At 38.8% G+C, this 11,837-nt stretch overlaps 1 protein-coding gene across 1 annotated transcript in view; it reads left to right on the top strand.

Annotated features, from left to right (window-relative positions):
• The window catches only part of col7a1l (collagen type VII alpha 1-like), a 50,679-nt gene that overhangs the window by 27,457 nt on the left and 11,385 nt on the right, over nucleotides 1–11,837 (top strand). The window contains exons 10-36 of the mRNA XM_017302667.1: nucleotides 260–389; nucleotides 495–611; nucleotides 1,183–1,338; nucleotides 1,857–1,973; nucleotides 2,085–2,231; nucleotides 2,399–2,518; nucleotides 2,820–2,978; nucleotides 4,334–4,447; nucleotides 4,554–4,703; nucleotides 5,028–5,165; nucleotides 5,441–5,587; nucleotides 5,792–5,911; nucleotides 6,259–6,405; nucleotides 6,659–6,934; nucleotides 7,020–7,159; nucleotides 7,614–7,737; nucleotides 8,065–8,208; nucleotides 8,678–8,865; nucleotides 9,271–9,351; nucleotides 9,443–9,460; nucleotides 9,537–9,563; nucleotides 9,675–9,740; nucleotides 10,461–10,541; nucleotides 10,622–10,648; nucleotides 11,269–11,313; nucleotides 11,452–11,526; nucleotides 11,600–11,695. Coding sequence (XP_017158156.1) covers nucleotides 260–389; nucleotides 495–611; nucleotides 1,183–1,338; nucleotides 1,857–1,973; nucleotides 2,085–2,231; nucleotides 2,399–2,518; nucleotides 2,820–2,978; nucleotides 4,334–4,447; nucleotides 4,554–4,703; nucleotides 5,028–5,165; nucleotides 5,441–5,587; nucleotides 5,792–5,911; nucleotides 6,259–6,405; nucleotides 6,659–6,934; nucleotides 7,020–7,159; nucleotides 7,614–7,737; nucleotides 8,065–8,208; nucleotides 8,678–8,865; nucleotides 9,271–9,351; nucleotides 9,443–9,460; nucleotides 9,537–9,563; nucleotides 9,675–9,740; nucleotides 10,461–10,541; nucleotides 10,622–10,648; nucleotides 11,269–11,313; nucleotides 11,452–11,526; nucleotides 11,600–11,695 — 3,150 coding nt within the window. The remainder of the gene's footprint in view (nucleotides 1–259; nucleotides 390–494; nucleotides 612–1,182; nucleotides 1,339–1,856; nucleotides 1,974–2,084; nucleotides 2,232–2,398; nucleotides 2,519–2,819; nucleotides 2,979–4,333; nucleotides 4,448–4,553; nucleotides 4,704–5,027; nucleotides 5,166–5,440; nucleotides 5,588–5,791; nucleotides 5,912–6,258; nucleotides 6,406–6,658; nucleotides 6,935–7,019; nucleotides 7,160–7,613; nucleotides 7,738–8,064; nucleotides 8,209–8,677; nucleotides 8,866–9,270; nucleotides 9,352–9,442; nucleotides 9,461–9,536; nucleotides 9,564–9,674; nucleotides 9,741–10,460; nucleotides 10,542–10,621; nucleotides 10,649–11,268; nucleotides 11,314–11,451; nucleotides 11,527–11,599; nucleotides 11,696–11,837) is intronic.

The raw sequence follows: 11,837 nt of genomic DNA, 5'->3' as shown, positions 1-11,837 counted from the left end.
AACAAGATCCCCAGATACTTAAACTCCTCCACTTGAGGCAGGACGACCCCCCTGACCCGGAGAAGGCACTCTACCCTTTTCCGGCTCAAGACATTCATAATACATTATGTTTATAGACATTTCTCTAATTGAACTGCCTCTGGATAATTGGTGCGTCTTTTTCTTTAGAAGTCTTTCCACGTCATCTCATGTTGCTTTGCTCTTTATGAAACACAATTCTTTGATTCATTTTTCACTGATCATCCCTGTTGCGTAACAGCTGGATCTGAAGGCAGACGTGAGCACCGCTGTGATGACAGAGCTCAGTCCGAAGACGGAGTATTCCCTCACCCTCTACGCCGTCTACCCAAACCTCATCGGCAACTCTGAAACACTCACAGTAAAAACAAGTGGGGGTTGTACTTCAGCATATATTTATCCGTTTAAACCCTTCACTGTTTTTATTATTACTTTGCTGTTCTGCTGTTCTCTAAGCAATGCACTTCTGTCTTTAGCTTCGTTGCCCAAAGTGTCAAACTTCCGCATTATCGAGGAGGGCTTATTCTCTCTACGTCTCGGTTGGACTCCTCCTCTGGGAAAGCTCAATGGATTCAAGATCTTTATACCGAGGTGTAAGTTGATTGTCAGTATGACTGGCTTTACAGATTGCATAGCAACAGTGCTTTTACAACAGTTGCAACCATCCCATTAAACAAGATAATTTAGACAGTGTTTTTGTGACTCAATTGGCCTTTATTCATTTGTAACTGGACAGAAAAGAGAACAGAGAGAGACAGGGAAGACATGCCGTAAATGTCCCAGTATTGGGACGGGACATTATTGCCTCATTAATTCTGATTTGCTTCTTTATCACTGCTGTAGAAAAGCATCCCTATAGCATGATTCTGCCACCACAACATCTCATTATTAGGGTTAGGTGTTAAAGATGTGTGTTACTTGTTGCCTCCCACAGTGTAGCATGTGGGCTAAAAAGTTACAGTTTGGTCTTCTGTTATCAAAGCACCTTCTTCCTTGTGTTTGCTCTGCCTCTTGTGTGACCTGTGGCAAACTGCAAACCGATTTATATTGAGATTAAATTAATCTCAGGTGAAGTTTACTGGCGAATTATACAACTTCTAAAGGCTTAATTGGAGTAGGAATCACTGAGATAATTCTGTTGCATTTTTTTCTGATGCTCTTCAGCCAACAGACCAGGATTAGCATACGAGCAGCTGCTTCCTGGAGACATCTCTTCTCATGTGATTGATGGCCTGGAAGAAGATAAAAAGTATACCGTCAATATCTATGCGGTTTACCCCGAGGGACCCAGTGAACCAGTGTCATTAGTGGGAAAAACATGTAGGTGTCTCACATTGAAATGAAATGTTTATCCAACAGGAAAAAAAAAATCTTCAGTATTGTCATGTTTTGGGGAAAGCATATTTATTACTTGATTGCAATTCATAATAATCAGCTTTTAAAAAAAAAGAGAATATCTAGGAGAAAGTCAATTCATACACTTATTAGAAGAAAATAAACACCATTATGTAGTACCTCAACATTTCCACAGTAGGGGGGTATTGTTCTAAAAACAATCTGCCAGTAGGAACGTAGCCTGCATGAGATCTCAGCGTCTGCATAAAAAAGTGGATTAAAAGATTTTGAATACATTTTTTTTGCATGAATTTTATTTGATTTTATTAAATGATCTTATACGTTTTTTTTTTAAATTGTAGGATAATTAAAAAAATTATCCTACATAAGTCATTTTCATGACTTATGAAAATGACTTCTCATAAGTCATTAAGACTTATGAAAAAAATATTGCATTAACCTTTGAAATTTTTTTTTGTATGTCCTTGAAATGTCATTAACAGTAAAATTAGTAGCAGTCAAGCAATTCCTGGTCCAGAATGCCACTACAGATACCGTCCAAGCAAGGTGGGAGTCAGTCAAGGGGGCAACAGGATACCGTCTGACTTGGGCATCCCCAGGTACTGTAGCCTCTCTGTATTTTTAGAGAACACTGGTGTACTGTGTGCTGTGTCGCTCCTAATAATGTGTTCTTAATTCTGGAACGCTCTTCTTCTCTCATTGTTCTGCAGATGGCCACATAGAGAACATCAACCTTGGGGAGAACTTCAACTTCTACATGATCCAAGGCCTGCACTCAGGCTCTGAGTACATCGTCACAATCAACCCCATCTTTGGAGACACTGAGGGACCCGTCACCACCAACAAAGTCAAAACATGTAAACTAGCTATGTTAGATGTTACTGAATTTAGGTTTACGCGACTCTGCAATCACTAGTTTGCATTTTTGTACAGTGTGTATAAATATCTCATCTCAGCTGTATGTGGCTGACAAGTATATTCTATATTTAGTCGTTCTTTTTTTTGTTTTGTTTCCTTCTTTCAGTGGAAAGCAGTGCTGTTCAAACTCTGAAGGCTTCTGCAGTAAGCACAAGTTCAGCTGTTGTGTCTTGGAACAGCGTCCCAGGGGCCACAGGATACAGGCTGGCATGGGGACCCACACCAGGTACTACCTGTGTTTTGTGTTCCCAAACTTTATCATAAAACCCCTGAGTACTCTTTACTAGAATAACCACAAGGTTATTACTTCCTTTCATTGTTTCTATATTGACATGATGGCAACGTTAAAAAAGAAACACTTAGGCCAGTACTGCCATCCATAGGCTTGTTGGGAAATTAAAATGTCTTTTTGGGGGAAAAAGGAAATTATTGCAGAGGAGTCTTGTATAATACCAAGTGGGAGGGAAAGAAGTCACTTGAGGATACTGCACTTGAAGGAAAAACTAAAATATTTATTTTATTTTTAGAATTTTCTGGTCGAGATCGTCCAAGGCAGTTGGCTTTGAACAGCAGCACCACAGAATACAAGCTGAAGAACGTGGCTCACGACACAGAATACGTCCTGACTCTATACGTGCTTTTTGGGTCCGCCGTTGGGCCTGGCATCTCTGCAACATTTAGAACTTGTGAGTACTTCCGCTACATTTCTCTGGTCCCCGTGTTGCAAAACTGGCACGCTACACATCACAAGTTACAGCTATGGATGCTGTCAGAGTTTTCTCACAACATGCAAAATGTGGCAGTGAAAGTGTTTGTAATAAATTAGTTTTGGAACACTGCTTGACTGGCATGGCCACGATTGATTGATTGTATGTAACTTTTGGCATAAGACCTGTTCAGATTCTTGGATGACCAATCCATGCCAACATGGATGAGCTACTACTGCTGCTAAAAGGCTCCTCCACGCAGCACTGTGTGGAGCCAGATTTGTTGGCACCACGATAACAAACCCCTGTGATCTCATCTTGGATGTTTTTCATGCTCAGAGCAGTCAGGATATTCGTGCTCCATCACGTCTTTATTGGGAACGCACTGTGATCTTAAATCACCACAGAGAACCCCCCTTGTTGATCTCATTCAAATTCTGGCTGATTTTTAATAGTTTGGTCTTTTTCCAGTGTAAAACAAGGAGGGCTTATGAATAAACATGGCAACACTGCCTATAACCTCTACATTATGTTATACTATTAATTATTATTTCCTTATAAATACTGTATCTCCATGCATATTTTGGTAATGGCGCCCACACATGGCAACCCTAAAGCAGTTACTTGATGAATAGAGCAAACTTGATCTTTCATGAAAAAGAAAGTAGATGAAACAGAAGATAAAGTCAATGTGAACATTTTCATAATCCGTGGATGTGTTTGGATTATTTTGGTGTGGTATTTTTTTGTTTTTTATGGTGCTTCATTCACAATTCACTCGTTTGCATTCAGATTATTGGCTCTTTCTTGTGTTCTGTCCCTTACATGTTACAGTAGATTCTCAAGTGGGTGATAATCTTTAGTTTATTAATTGAGATTTTGTTGTTTTCTAGCGGCGTTCTCTGAGTTGAGTCAATATGTACTAGTCACAAGTCTTGGATGTTTTTCCCTCACATCTGCAGTTTGTTCAGTTAATTGGACTCACCTGCTTCTCATTACACTGATTACATTCTTTATACAGTTTCCTTCACTATTGCATTCCCATGGTTTCTGGTTCTCCTGTTTGTTTTTTGGCAGCATCCGTCACACTCCTTCTCTGTAATTGGAGGGTTCCTTATCACTGTTTTGCGTCCAACAACCTACCATAAAAGTCTAAAGTCTAAAATGTAAATTTTATTTTCATTAACTGCCATGAATTGCTATGATACTTGTCAAAACTTCTGGACTAATCTTGGTGAAATAAATAAAATATGATAAATTCATAAATACCATTAAATTAGTTTAAAAAATGTTTTTTGTTTTTATTGTGCTGATGGTTACTCTTACTTTCCCAGCTCCTTTAGGTTATGTGTCCAACTTTAAGGTGACATCTTACACTAGTACCTCAATAGCTGTGGAGTGGAGTCCTATTGTTGGAGCCACAGAGTACAAACTGTCTTGGTACACAGGTGAGTCATTTAACCGTAAATTGGAATTTTGTGTGCTACTCTGCCTAATGTTTTAGGAACTGTTTTTATTTTCCTCTTACAATTATCTCTGGGTCAATGTTTGCAGATGACGGAAAACCGCAGTTCCAGTATCTAGACCGAAGTGTCCTGTCCCACCAGATCAAGGATCTTATCTCACAATCCACTTACACAATAACTATCCGTGCAGTGTACGGCAACTCGGAGGGACCAGATATCTCCTTGTCTCAACTAACATGTATGAAAGAAAAGCAGAGTTTTGGTTCATTCTGCAATTAACTTTTTTCTGACCTGTGAAGTTGTGCGTTCACATAAGTTTTGTAATTTCCACTCTAAATCCCTATATTTTTTTTATAAATATTTTCCTTGTTGCATTAAATTTTATATCAATGAAAAACAAAGTAGTTTCAAATCATTATTTGAATAAAGACAAAAAGCTTTTGAAACCAATCTGGATCCAGGTGAAAAAGTTCTTACATCTTGTCACTACAACAAATTTGGCAGGTTAAGTGCGATTTGATAAAATGAGTTCAAACTTGGATGTAAACACATCTGTTTTCAGCTGCAGTTTCAGAGTCGGAGCCAATCCAGCCAGTCAGGGAGCTAAAAGTTGTGGACGTTGGGGTAAATTCCTTCACCTTGTCTTGGAAGAAAACACCCGGAGTTTCAGGATACAAAATCTACTGGATTCCCTTTCTTGGTGAGAACTTGCTTTAAAAAAAAAAAAGTCAATTTGTCTACTAATTAGTAGACTATGCATAATCACCTAACTTGCAAAGGTTATTATAGCATAAAATGAATATTCTTTTTGTGCATCTGTCTTGGTTGCAAAAAGAAAAGTAAAACAGTTAAATGTTAACATTCTAGTCTCCTGCGCCTCATCATGTTAGAGTTTCAACCGTGTAAGTGTTCACAGCAGTGTTGTTCCACACTTCAATATCCTGCATGCTAGCTTCTAATTATTTTTTGCTCTAGGGGGTAAGGAGAAATCCCAAGTGGTACCTGCTGCTTCCACAACCTTCACCATGGACAACCTTCAGGAGAGCTCAGCTTATAAGATCCAGGTTTCCCCCATGGTTGGTGGAAGAGAGGGAAGTCCTGTCCTGGTCACTGCACGAACACGTGAGTTCTCAATTTCCATTATGCCGAGCAGAAATCTGTTGCCTAATGTGTCCACACATCTTTACAATGCAATGTGCAGATTTTAAATTAGGAAGAAATGGTATCAGAAGGCGAAAACTTTGAAGAGGCATCTCTTTAACAGTCAGACTTTAAATATTTTTGTTATTTAATTCTTGCATCTGTTTTTGTAATTTTGTGATCTAGTGGATCTTCCAAAAGTGGAGGGGTTTGCTGCCCTGAACACAACTGACAGCAGCGCAGTTCTGAACTGGACTCGTGTAGCAGGAGTCTCTGGGTATCTTCTCTCTTGGAGGCATATTTCAGGTCAGTGTGTCGATGACAAATCTTTGTTTTGGGATTACTTAATACACATTTCAGTAAAACCCAGGAAGGTAAATTACCTCTGCGAAGTGGAGATTTAAGAACTGAGCCAATTGTGGTTTTAAAGTAAAATCATATGCCTCAACAGTTTCTGTAAAAGTGGGTGTGCTGCATTTTAACATAAGGATAACATACTTGTGGTTAATTTTCTTGATGATTATAATTCCTTGTAAAAAAAATGACCTCAATTAGAAATCTTTGAAGTGATTTGATTGGCAGAACACCATTTATGACAGTGTTATTAATTTCTTGATGAATAAATGTCACTGATTTGTTCTTCCTCTTTTTAGTGTTGGAGACAAAAAGAGAAACTCTTGGTCCTGCCTTTTCATCCTATAAGATCAGTGACCTGCAGTATGGCAGAACATACATTTTCTCCATCAGACCTTTGTATGGCGAAGTGGAGGGACCTATAAGCACCATATATCAGAGAATATGTAAGAATTTTGAAATTCAATTGAAATATAAACCTTGGTTTTGTTCTGTTTTCACACATCATTATGCACAGTTTATTTAGAAACGCACATAAACATTATTGTTGAGTCGATTAAGGAATAAAATTGTAGCTTCGATACCTTTATATAAAACATACAAAACGTAATTTTGATTTAACACTGCAGAATTTCATATCTTATTGAAGTGCAGGTACTTCTTTAGTTTGACTTAAAATGATGGTTTTATGCATTTCAGTAGGGCAGGATGATCATGTGAAACCAGACCAATTTGTTCCAGCAACTGTGACGCTGAAATCCCCTCATGTCACAGCTGGCCCCAACACTGTCTTCATCATCAACCCAACCATTGCTCAACCAGCCACCAGGGACACTACGGCTCCCACAGCTGCACCACCAGCTAACTCCATAACTACTAAAAAGCCTCCAGTCCAGCCCAGTGTCACTAAGGCCAAGGAGGCTTCCCTGAAAGTATCCACAGCCTCCACAAAGTCAACGGCTCCACCACAGCCAGGTATTTCAGAAATGCCACTCTCGGTCAGTTTAATGTGCGAATATCAAAAATCCATGTGTTAGGCATGTCTTCTCCGTTTCATCAGTGTGTGGGAAGGCCAAAGCAGACATAGTCTTTTTGGTGGATGAGTCGTCAAGCATCGGCGTTAACAACTTTGCCAAGATGAAAGACTTCATTTTCCGAGTGACCACTTACTTCCCCGTTATCGGCGCACATGGCTCACAGGTCTGTCGCTCAGTGAAATCGGTCTTGTTCTCTCTTTTGTTGACTTGATGAGGTGCTGAAAATTAGCCCCAGATGTGAACTGTCATCACTTTGGCTGCAAGTATTTTTGAACAAATTCGAAGCTGGCTTTAATTCTGCAGACGCTGTTTTATATTACCGATAACTGTAGTTCACAAAACATACTTCTTGTTCAGAGTAGGATTAAATAACAGTAACATGGTGAGAAGTTTTTTAATAATTGGACATAATCAGACAGAAACATTGGTAAAGTAAAGGTGCCGAGTTACTTGGCTTTGTACTTAAGACAACAGAGAATATTAGCAGAAGGAAGAAAGCACAACCAAAATGGAGCAACTACTAAATATCTCTCGTGATTATCCATTCAGCACTCTTACATTAGATCAAAAAGCCAATATGCTGATTATGAGCACTTTTCTCCTTTGTCATCTTCTAGGTTGCCGTGGTTCATTACAGCGATGAGCCTCGTATTGAGTTCCATCTAAGTGACTTCAAAGACAGAAACTCTGTGCTCAGGGCTATCAGAGGGCTGCGCTACACAGGTGGCAACACCAAAACAGGTTAGCTGAACCGACTCAAAAGTGAACCGTGCTTTTCTCTGTCTTCCACATCATCAAATGGCAGGTAAATCTTTTAAAAGTGATTTGTCTATTGATGTCACAACCTCAAGAATGTGATGTAGAGGGGAAAAAGAAAAAAACAATCACATTTACTGCTGTGATGCTGATGCTCTTAAAATTGTTTTTCTGACACAAGCCAATGGAATTGACTTTAAAAAGCAAAATAAAATAACTTAAACATGAACACTGTTTATAGAAACTAAAGAAGATCAACATGCTGGAATTAGAAGCTTTCTGAATACTATATTAGTACATTTGTGTCTCCAGGAAAAGGCATCGGCTATGTTCTGCAGGAACTGTTCCAGGAGTCTTTGGGGATGAGACAAGATGTGGCCCATGTTCTGGTTCTGATCACAGATGGCAGGGCCCAGGATGATGTGATGCCACCTTCCAGGATTGCACGTGCTTTAGGCGAGTTCCAGAAACCTCTGAATCCTTGAAAAACTTAATAATACAAGGTCTTTTAAATGTGTTCTTGCCTATTTCACACATTTTGTCTGTTCTGATAACTGAGATATTTTCAACCTTTCATATACAAAGAACCATTCTAACTACTAATAGTTGATCAATAAAAGCTCTGATTTAAGCCGATGAAGGTGAAAGTCTATGATTTGGGAAGTTTGCAGTTGTGTGAAACCCTCTGGATGCTTGAACGGTGCTCCTTAAGCTGATGAAAAACATTTCACATCAAATGACTGCACTGAATTAGTTCATCTTAATATTAAATTATATTGGTTGAAGAAAATATGTTGCCATATTAATAACTCTCATAAGTAGAGAAATTATATCTCAATTTCAGTTAAACACTTTGGTGAATGCTGAATTATTGCAGGTACATTGCTGTATACAACACTGAATACTTCAATCTGTTTCTCTGTAGGGGTTAGCATATTAGCAGTTGGAGTTTCCAATGCAGACATCGAGGAGCTCAATAAAATTGCTGCTCCCAGCAGTTATAAAAATATCTTCTACTCGCCAACCTTTGATGACTTCCCCTCCATAGAGAGAGAATTTATCCAAAGCATCTGCAGTGAGGAGCTTCTCTCTGAATTCAAACTACAGGATGAGGTAAGAAAAGGAAAGACTGCCTCAATAGTTTTCTCCTTACTTCTCATACCACAATGGGTGGAATGAGTTCATATTTCCTGCACACACAAAAGAAAAACAATGCCGATCGAAGCGTTGCAGTTATCTCGTGGTTATGATGTGGTTTTATTGTATGTAGAAGTCTTTCAGAGCACGCAGGAATGTGCAATTTCGATGCGTGTAGAGATGGGAGTTATTCATGTGGAAAAGGAGACATTCAGTCCATCTTCAAACTCACAAACAATAGCTCTGCAGGAGCAAATACGTCACCGTTCTTGACTTCATTTTGACGTCAGAGCAGTGGATAGAGGAGATGAATGCAGAGAGAGATCCGATGTCACATTGGAGAGTTAACATTGTGTTCTTTTCTTGTCATTTCGTGCTCAGTTTGCTCAGTTGGACACTCCGACTGAAGACCCAGAGGAGCTGAATAAGCCTTTAGGTCCCTGCGCCTCGCAGTGTGTTAAGGTGTGTACCCCTCAACAAATTCAACAAGTAAACTTTCTCCTTTGTGGTTTGGTTTGCTGCTCATAATTATCTTAACCATATGCTTCAACAGGGCCAGAAAGGGCAAAAGGTGTGTTAACTGTCTCAGAGTAGCATTTTAGATTATTTAAATTGGTGTTTTTAGCATTTTTTCCCCTTCATTTTAGGGGAACGGTTTTGGTCTTGGTGGTTTGGTATGTTTACTCTTTATATTTGATCATATTTCCTCATAGTTTAATTTATTCAGCATTTTTCAGCCTTTTTTTCCCCATCATGATGTAACTTTCTAAAATATAATTTTGTAGCAATTTAGGCAAAGCCCTGGACAGTTTGATCCTTTCATATCATCCAAAGGAGAAATAGGAGAGAAGGTAAGAACCAACATGCAAACGCCAACATGCATTTTAATGTTATCACGCATTTTGATATCTCTGCACCACTATGCCAGCACAACAATGCAAATTCCACACTATTGATCCCAATATACATACAGTCTTCAAGTCTGAAGCATATCAACAGTGATGCACATATTTAAAAGTTATGATGAGACAAAATCCCTTTCATTTGAGATTGAAGACTAATTATTTTCCCATGTGGGAAAAGAAGTAGGAATTCTAACCGGGAAACTGTAGCATGCTAACTGCGTCAGTGGTTGTCACAAATACTTTGGACATTTGTATCTTGGCAATAAATATGCTGAATTATGTTTGTACTGCACATGCAGGTCTTCAAATTCTTGCCAAAAATGTGATAATTGTCATGAAAATCAGGTTCATGTCCAAGCAGAGCAAACAGAAAGTCCCCAGAAGCATTTTAGCCCAGCCTTGGTAAAACTATGGTCAATTCTAAACACTGCCCTCTGGTGACCAAAATATGCAACAACAGAAATCAATGTAATGAACATATTTAAAGTACAAAACAACAATTTGTGCAACGACCTTCAAAATGAACCAACTTATCAGCTTTTCTGCCTGTTTGATGACAAACATGTTAAGTATTCACATCATATTAATACAATTATTACAATGTGTTATTTCTTACTGCTGAGGAAGTTGTGCATTTGTGTAATGATTCAAGCTCTCAATCTATAGGGACCTCCAGGAACGGATGGCATCCCTGGGTTGCCAGGGCGACCAGGACGAACCGGACCTCCAGGTTCTGCTGGTCACCGGGTAACTAAATTTAGAAATAAATAAATCCCATTGTTACTCGTCATATTCTGAAAATATAAAGTTTTTTGTGTCTTTTTCAGGGCCTTCCAGGTGTTCCGGGGGAAATGGTGAAATTAAAAAAAGTTTTTAAATAACTTTATTAACTTTGTGAACTTGAATTAGTTTGGTCAAATATTCTTTTTCTCTAAATGCAACAAAAGTCTAATCTTGCACCAGCTGCTTCTCTTTTCTTTAACGTACCAAGAGGGCCTACCAAAATGCTGTTGCAGATATGTTTTGTTGGACAATATATAAAACGTTAAATAATGGTACACAAGGCACACACACAAAACTAATGTTGCAAAGAACAATGGGAATGAATGTGTAACGTTTCTAGAGACATATTTTACAGCTGTGAATGTAACAAAAGGTGCTTCTACAAAAGGGGAATGTAAACATACCCACACTTTTCAGATTTTTGTTTGAAACACAAATTGCACACTTTTGGTGTGCTACAGAAAATTGTACGAACATCTAGAAATTTGTGCTTGTAACATAACTAAGAAATTTAAAGGGATATGAAACCACAAATTATTAATCTTAGTGGAGAGTCTGGAGCCAATAGATTTAAAGAAATGATTAGGTTTTATAAAATGTGTGTTTTGATCTTTTTAAATGGCTAATGTGTCAAATTAAAACAAGTATTTTTTTTATCTCCTCATGCTGTCTCATCTCTGTCCCTCGGCAGGGTCCTCCAGGTGTCCCCGGTTCAAAGGGACAGAGGGGAGAGCGAGTAAGTCAGATGTTGGGCTAAATTCTCCAGACTGAGTTCAATATTTTTTTCCTATTTCCTGAATTAATATCTTCAGCGACTTGTCCAAAAATATGAATGTTGTGCAGAAATTCACCGTTTACTTTTGTTGCATCAAAGGGAGAACCTGGCTACGTTATAGCTGGTACAGATTCAAATTTTGTGCCTGGAAGAAAAGGAGAACCTGGCTCTTCAGTAAGTTTTAAAGAAAGTGTTTGGCGTTGAGTGATGCTGAGCAGTTCAAACCTAATTTCCTGGAGTTGCTCAGGGCCCGCAGGGACCACCAGGGGTACCGGGAGCGAATGGATCACCTGGCCTTCCCGGCCAGCCCGGCCCGCCAGGATCACCGGGAATATCTGTGAAGGTAGATATTCACTATTTATCTTTATTTTATCCTTTTCTACTGATGTGTTGCATAACAAACAGAATAATTTGGGGGAAATATAGATTTTTTTTTTTTTGGTTCATTGGTCCAGCTATGCTGCTTTTATTTTTGTGCTTTGTAG

This window comes from Poecilia reticulata, linkage group LG23, assembly GCF_000633615.1.
Source record: "Poecilia reticulata strain Guanapo linkage group LG23, Guppy_female_1.0+MT, whole genome shotgun sequence".
NCBI lineage: Eukaryota > Metazoa > Chordata > Actinopteri > Cyprinodontiformes > Poeciliidae > Poecilia > Poecilia reticulata.
This window is presented reverse-complemented; position numbering and strand designations above follow the sequence as displayed.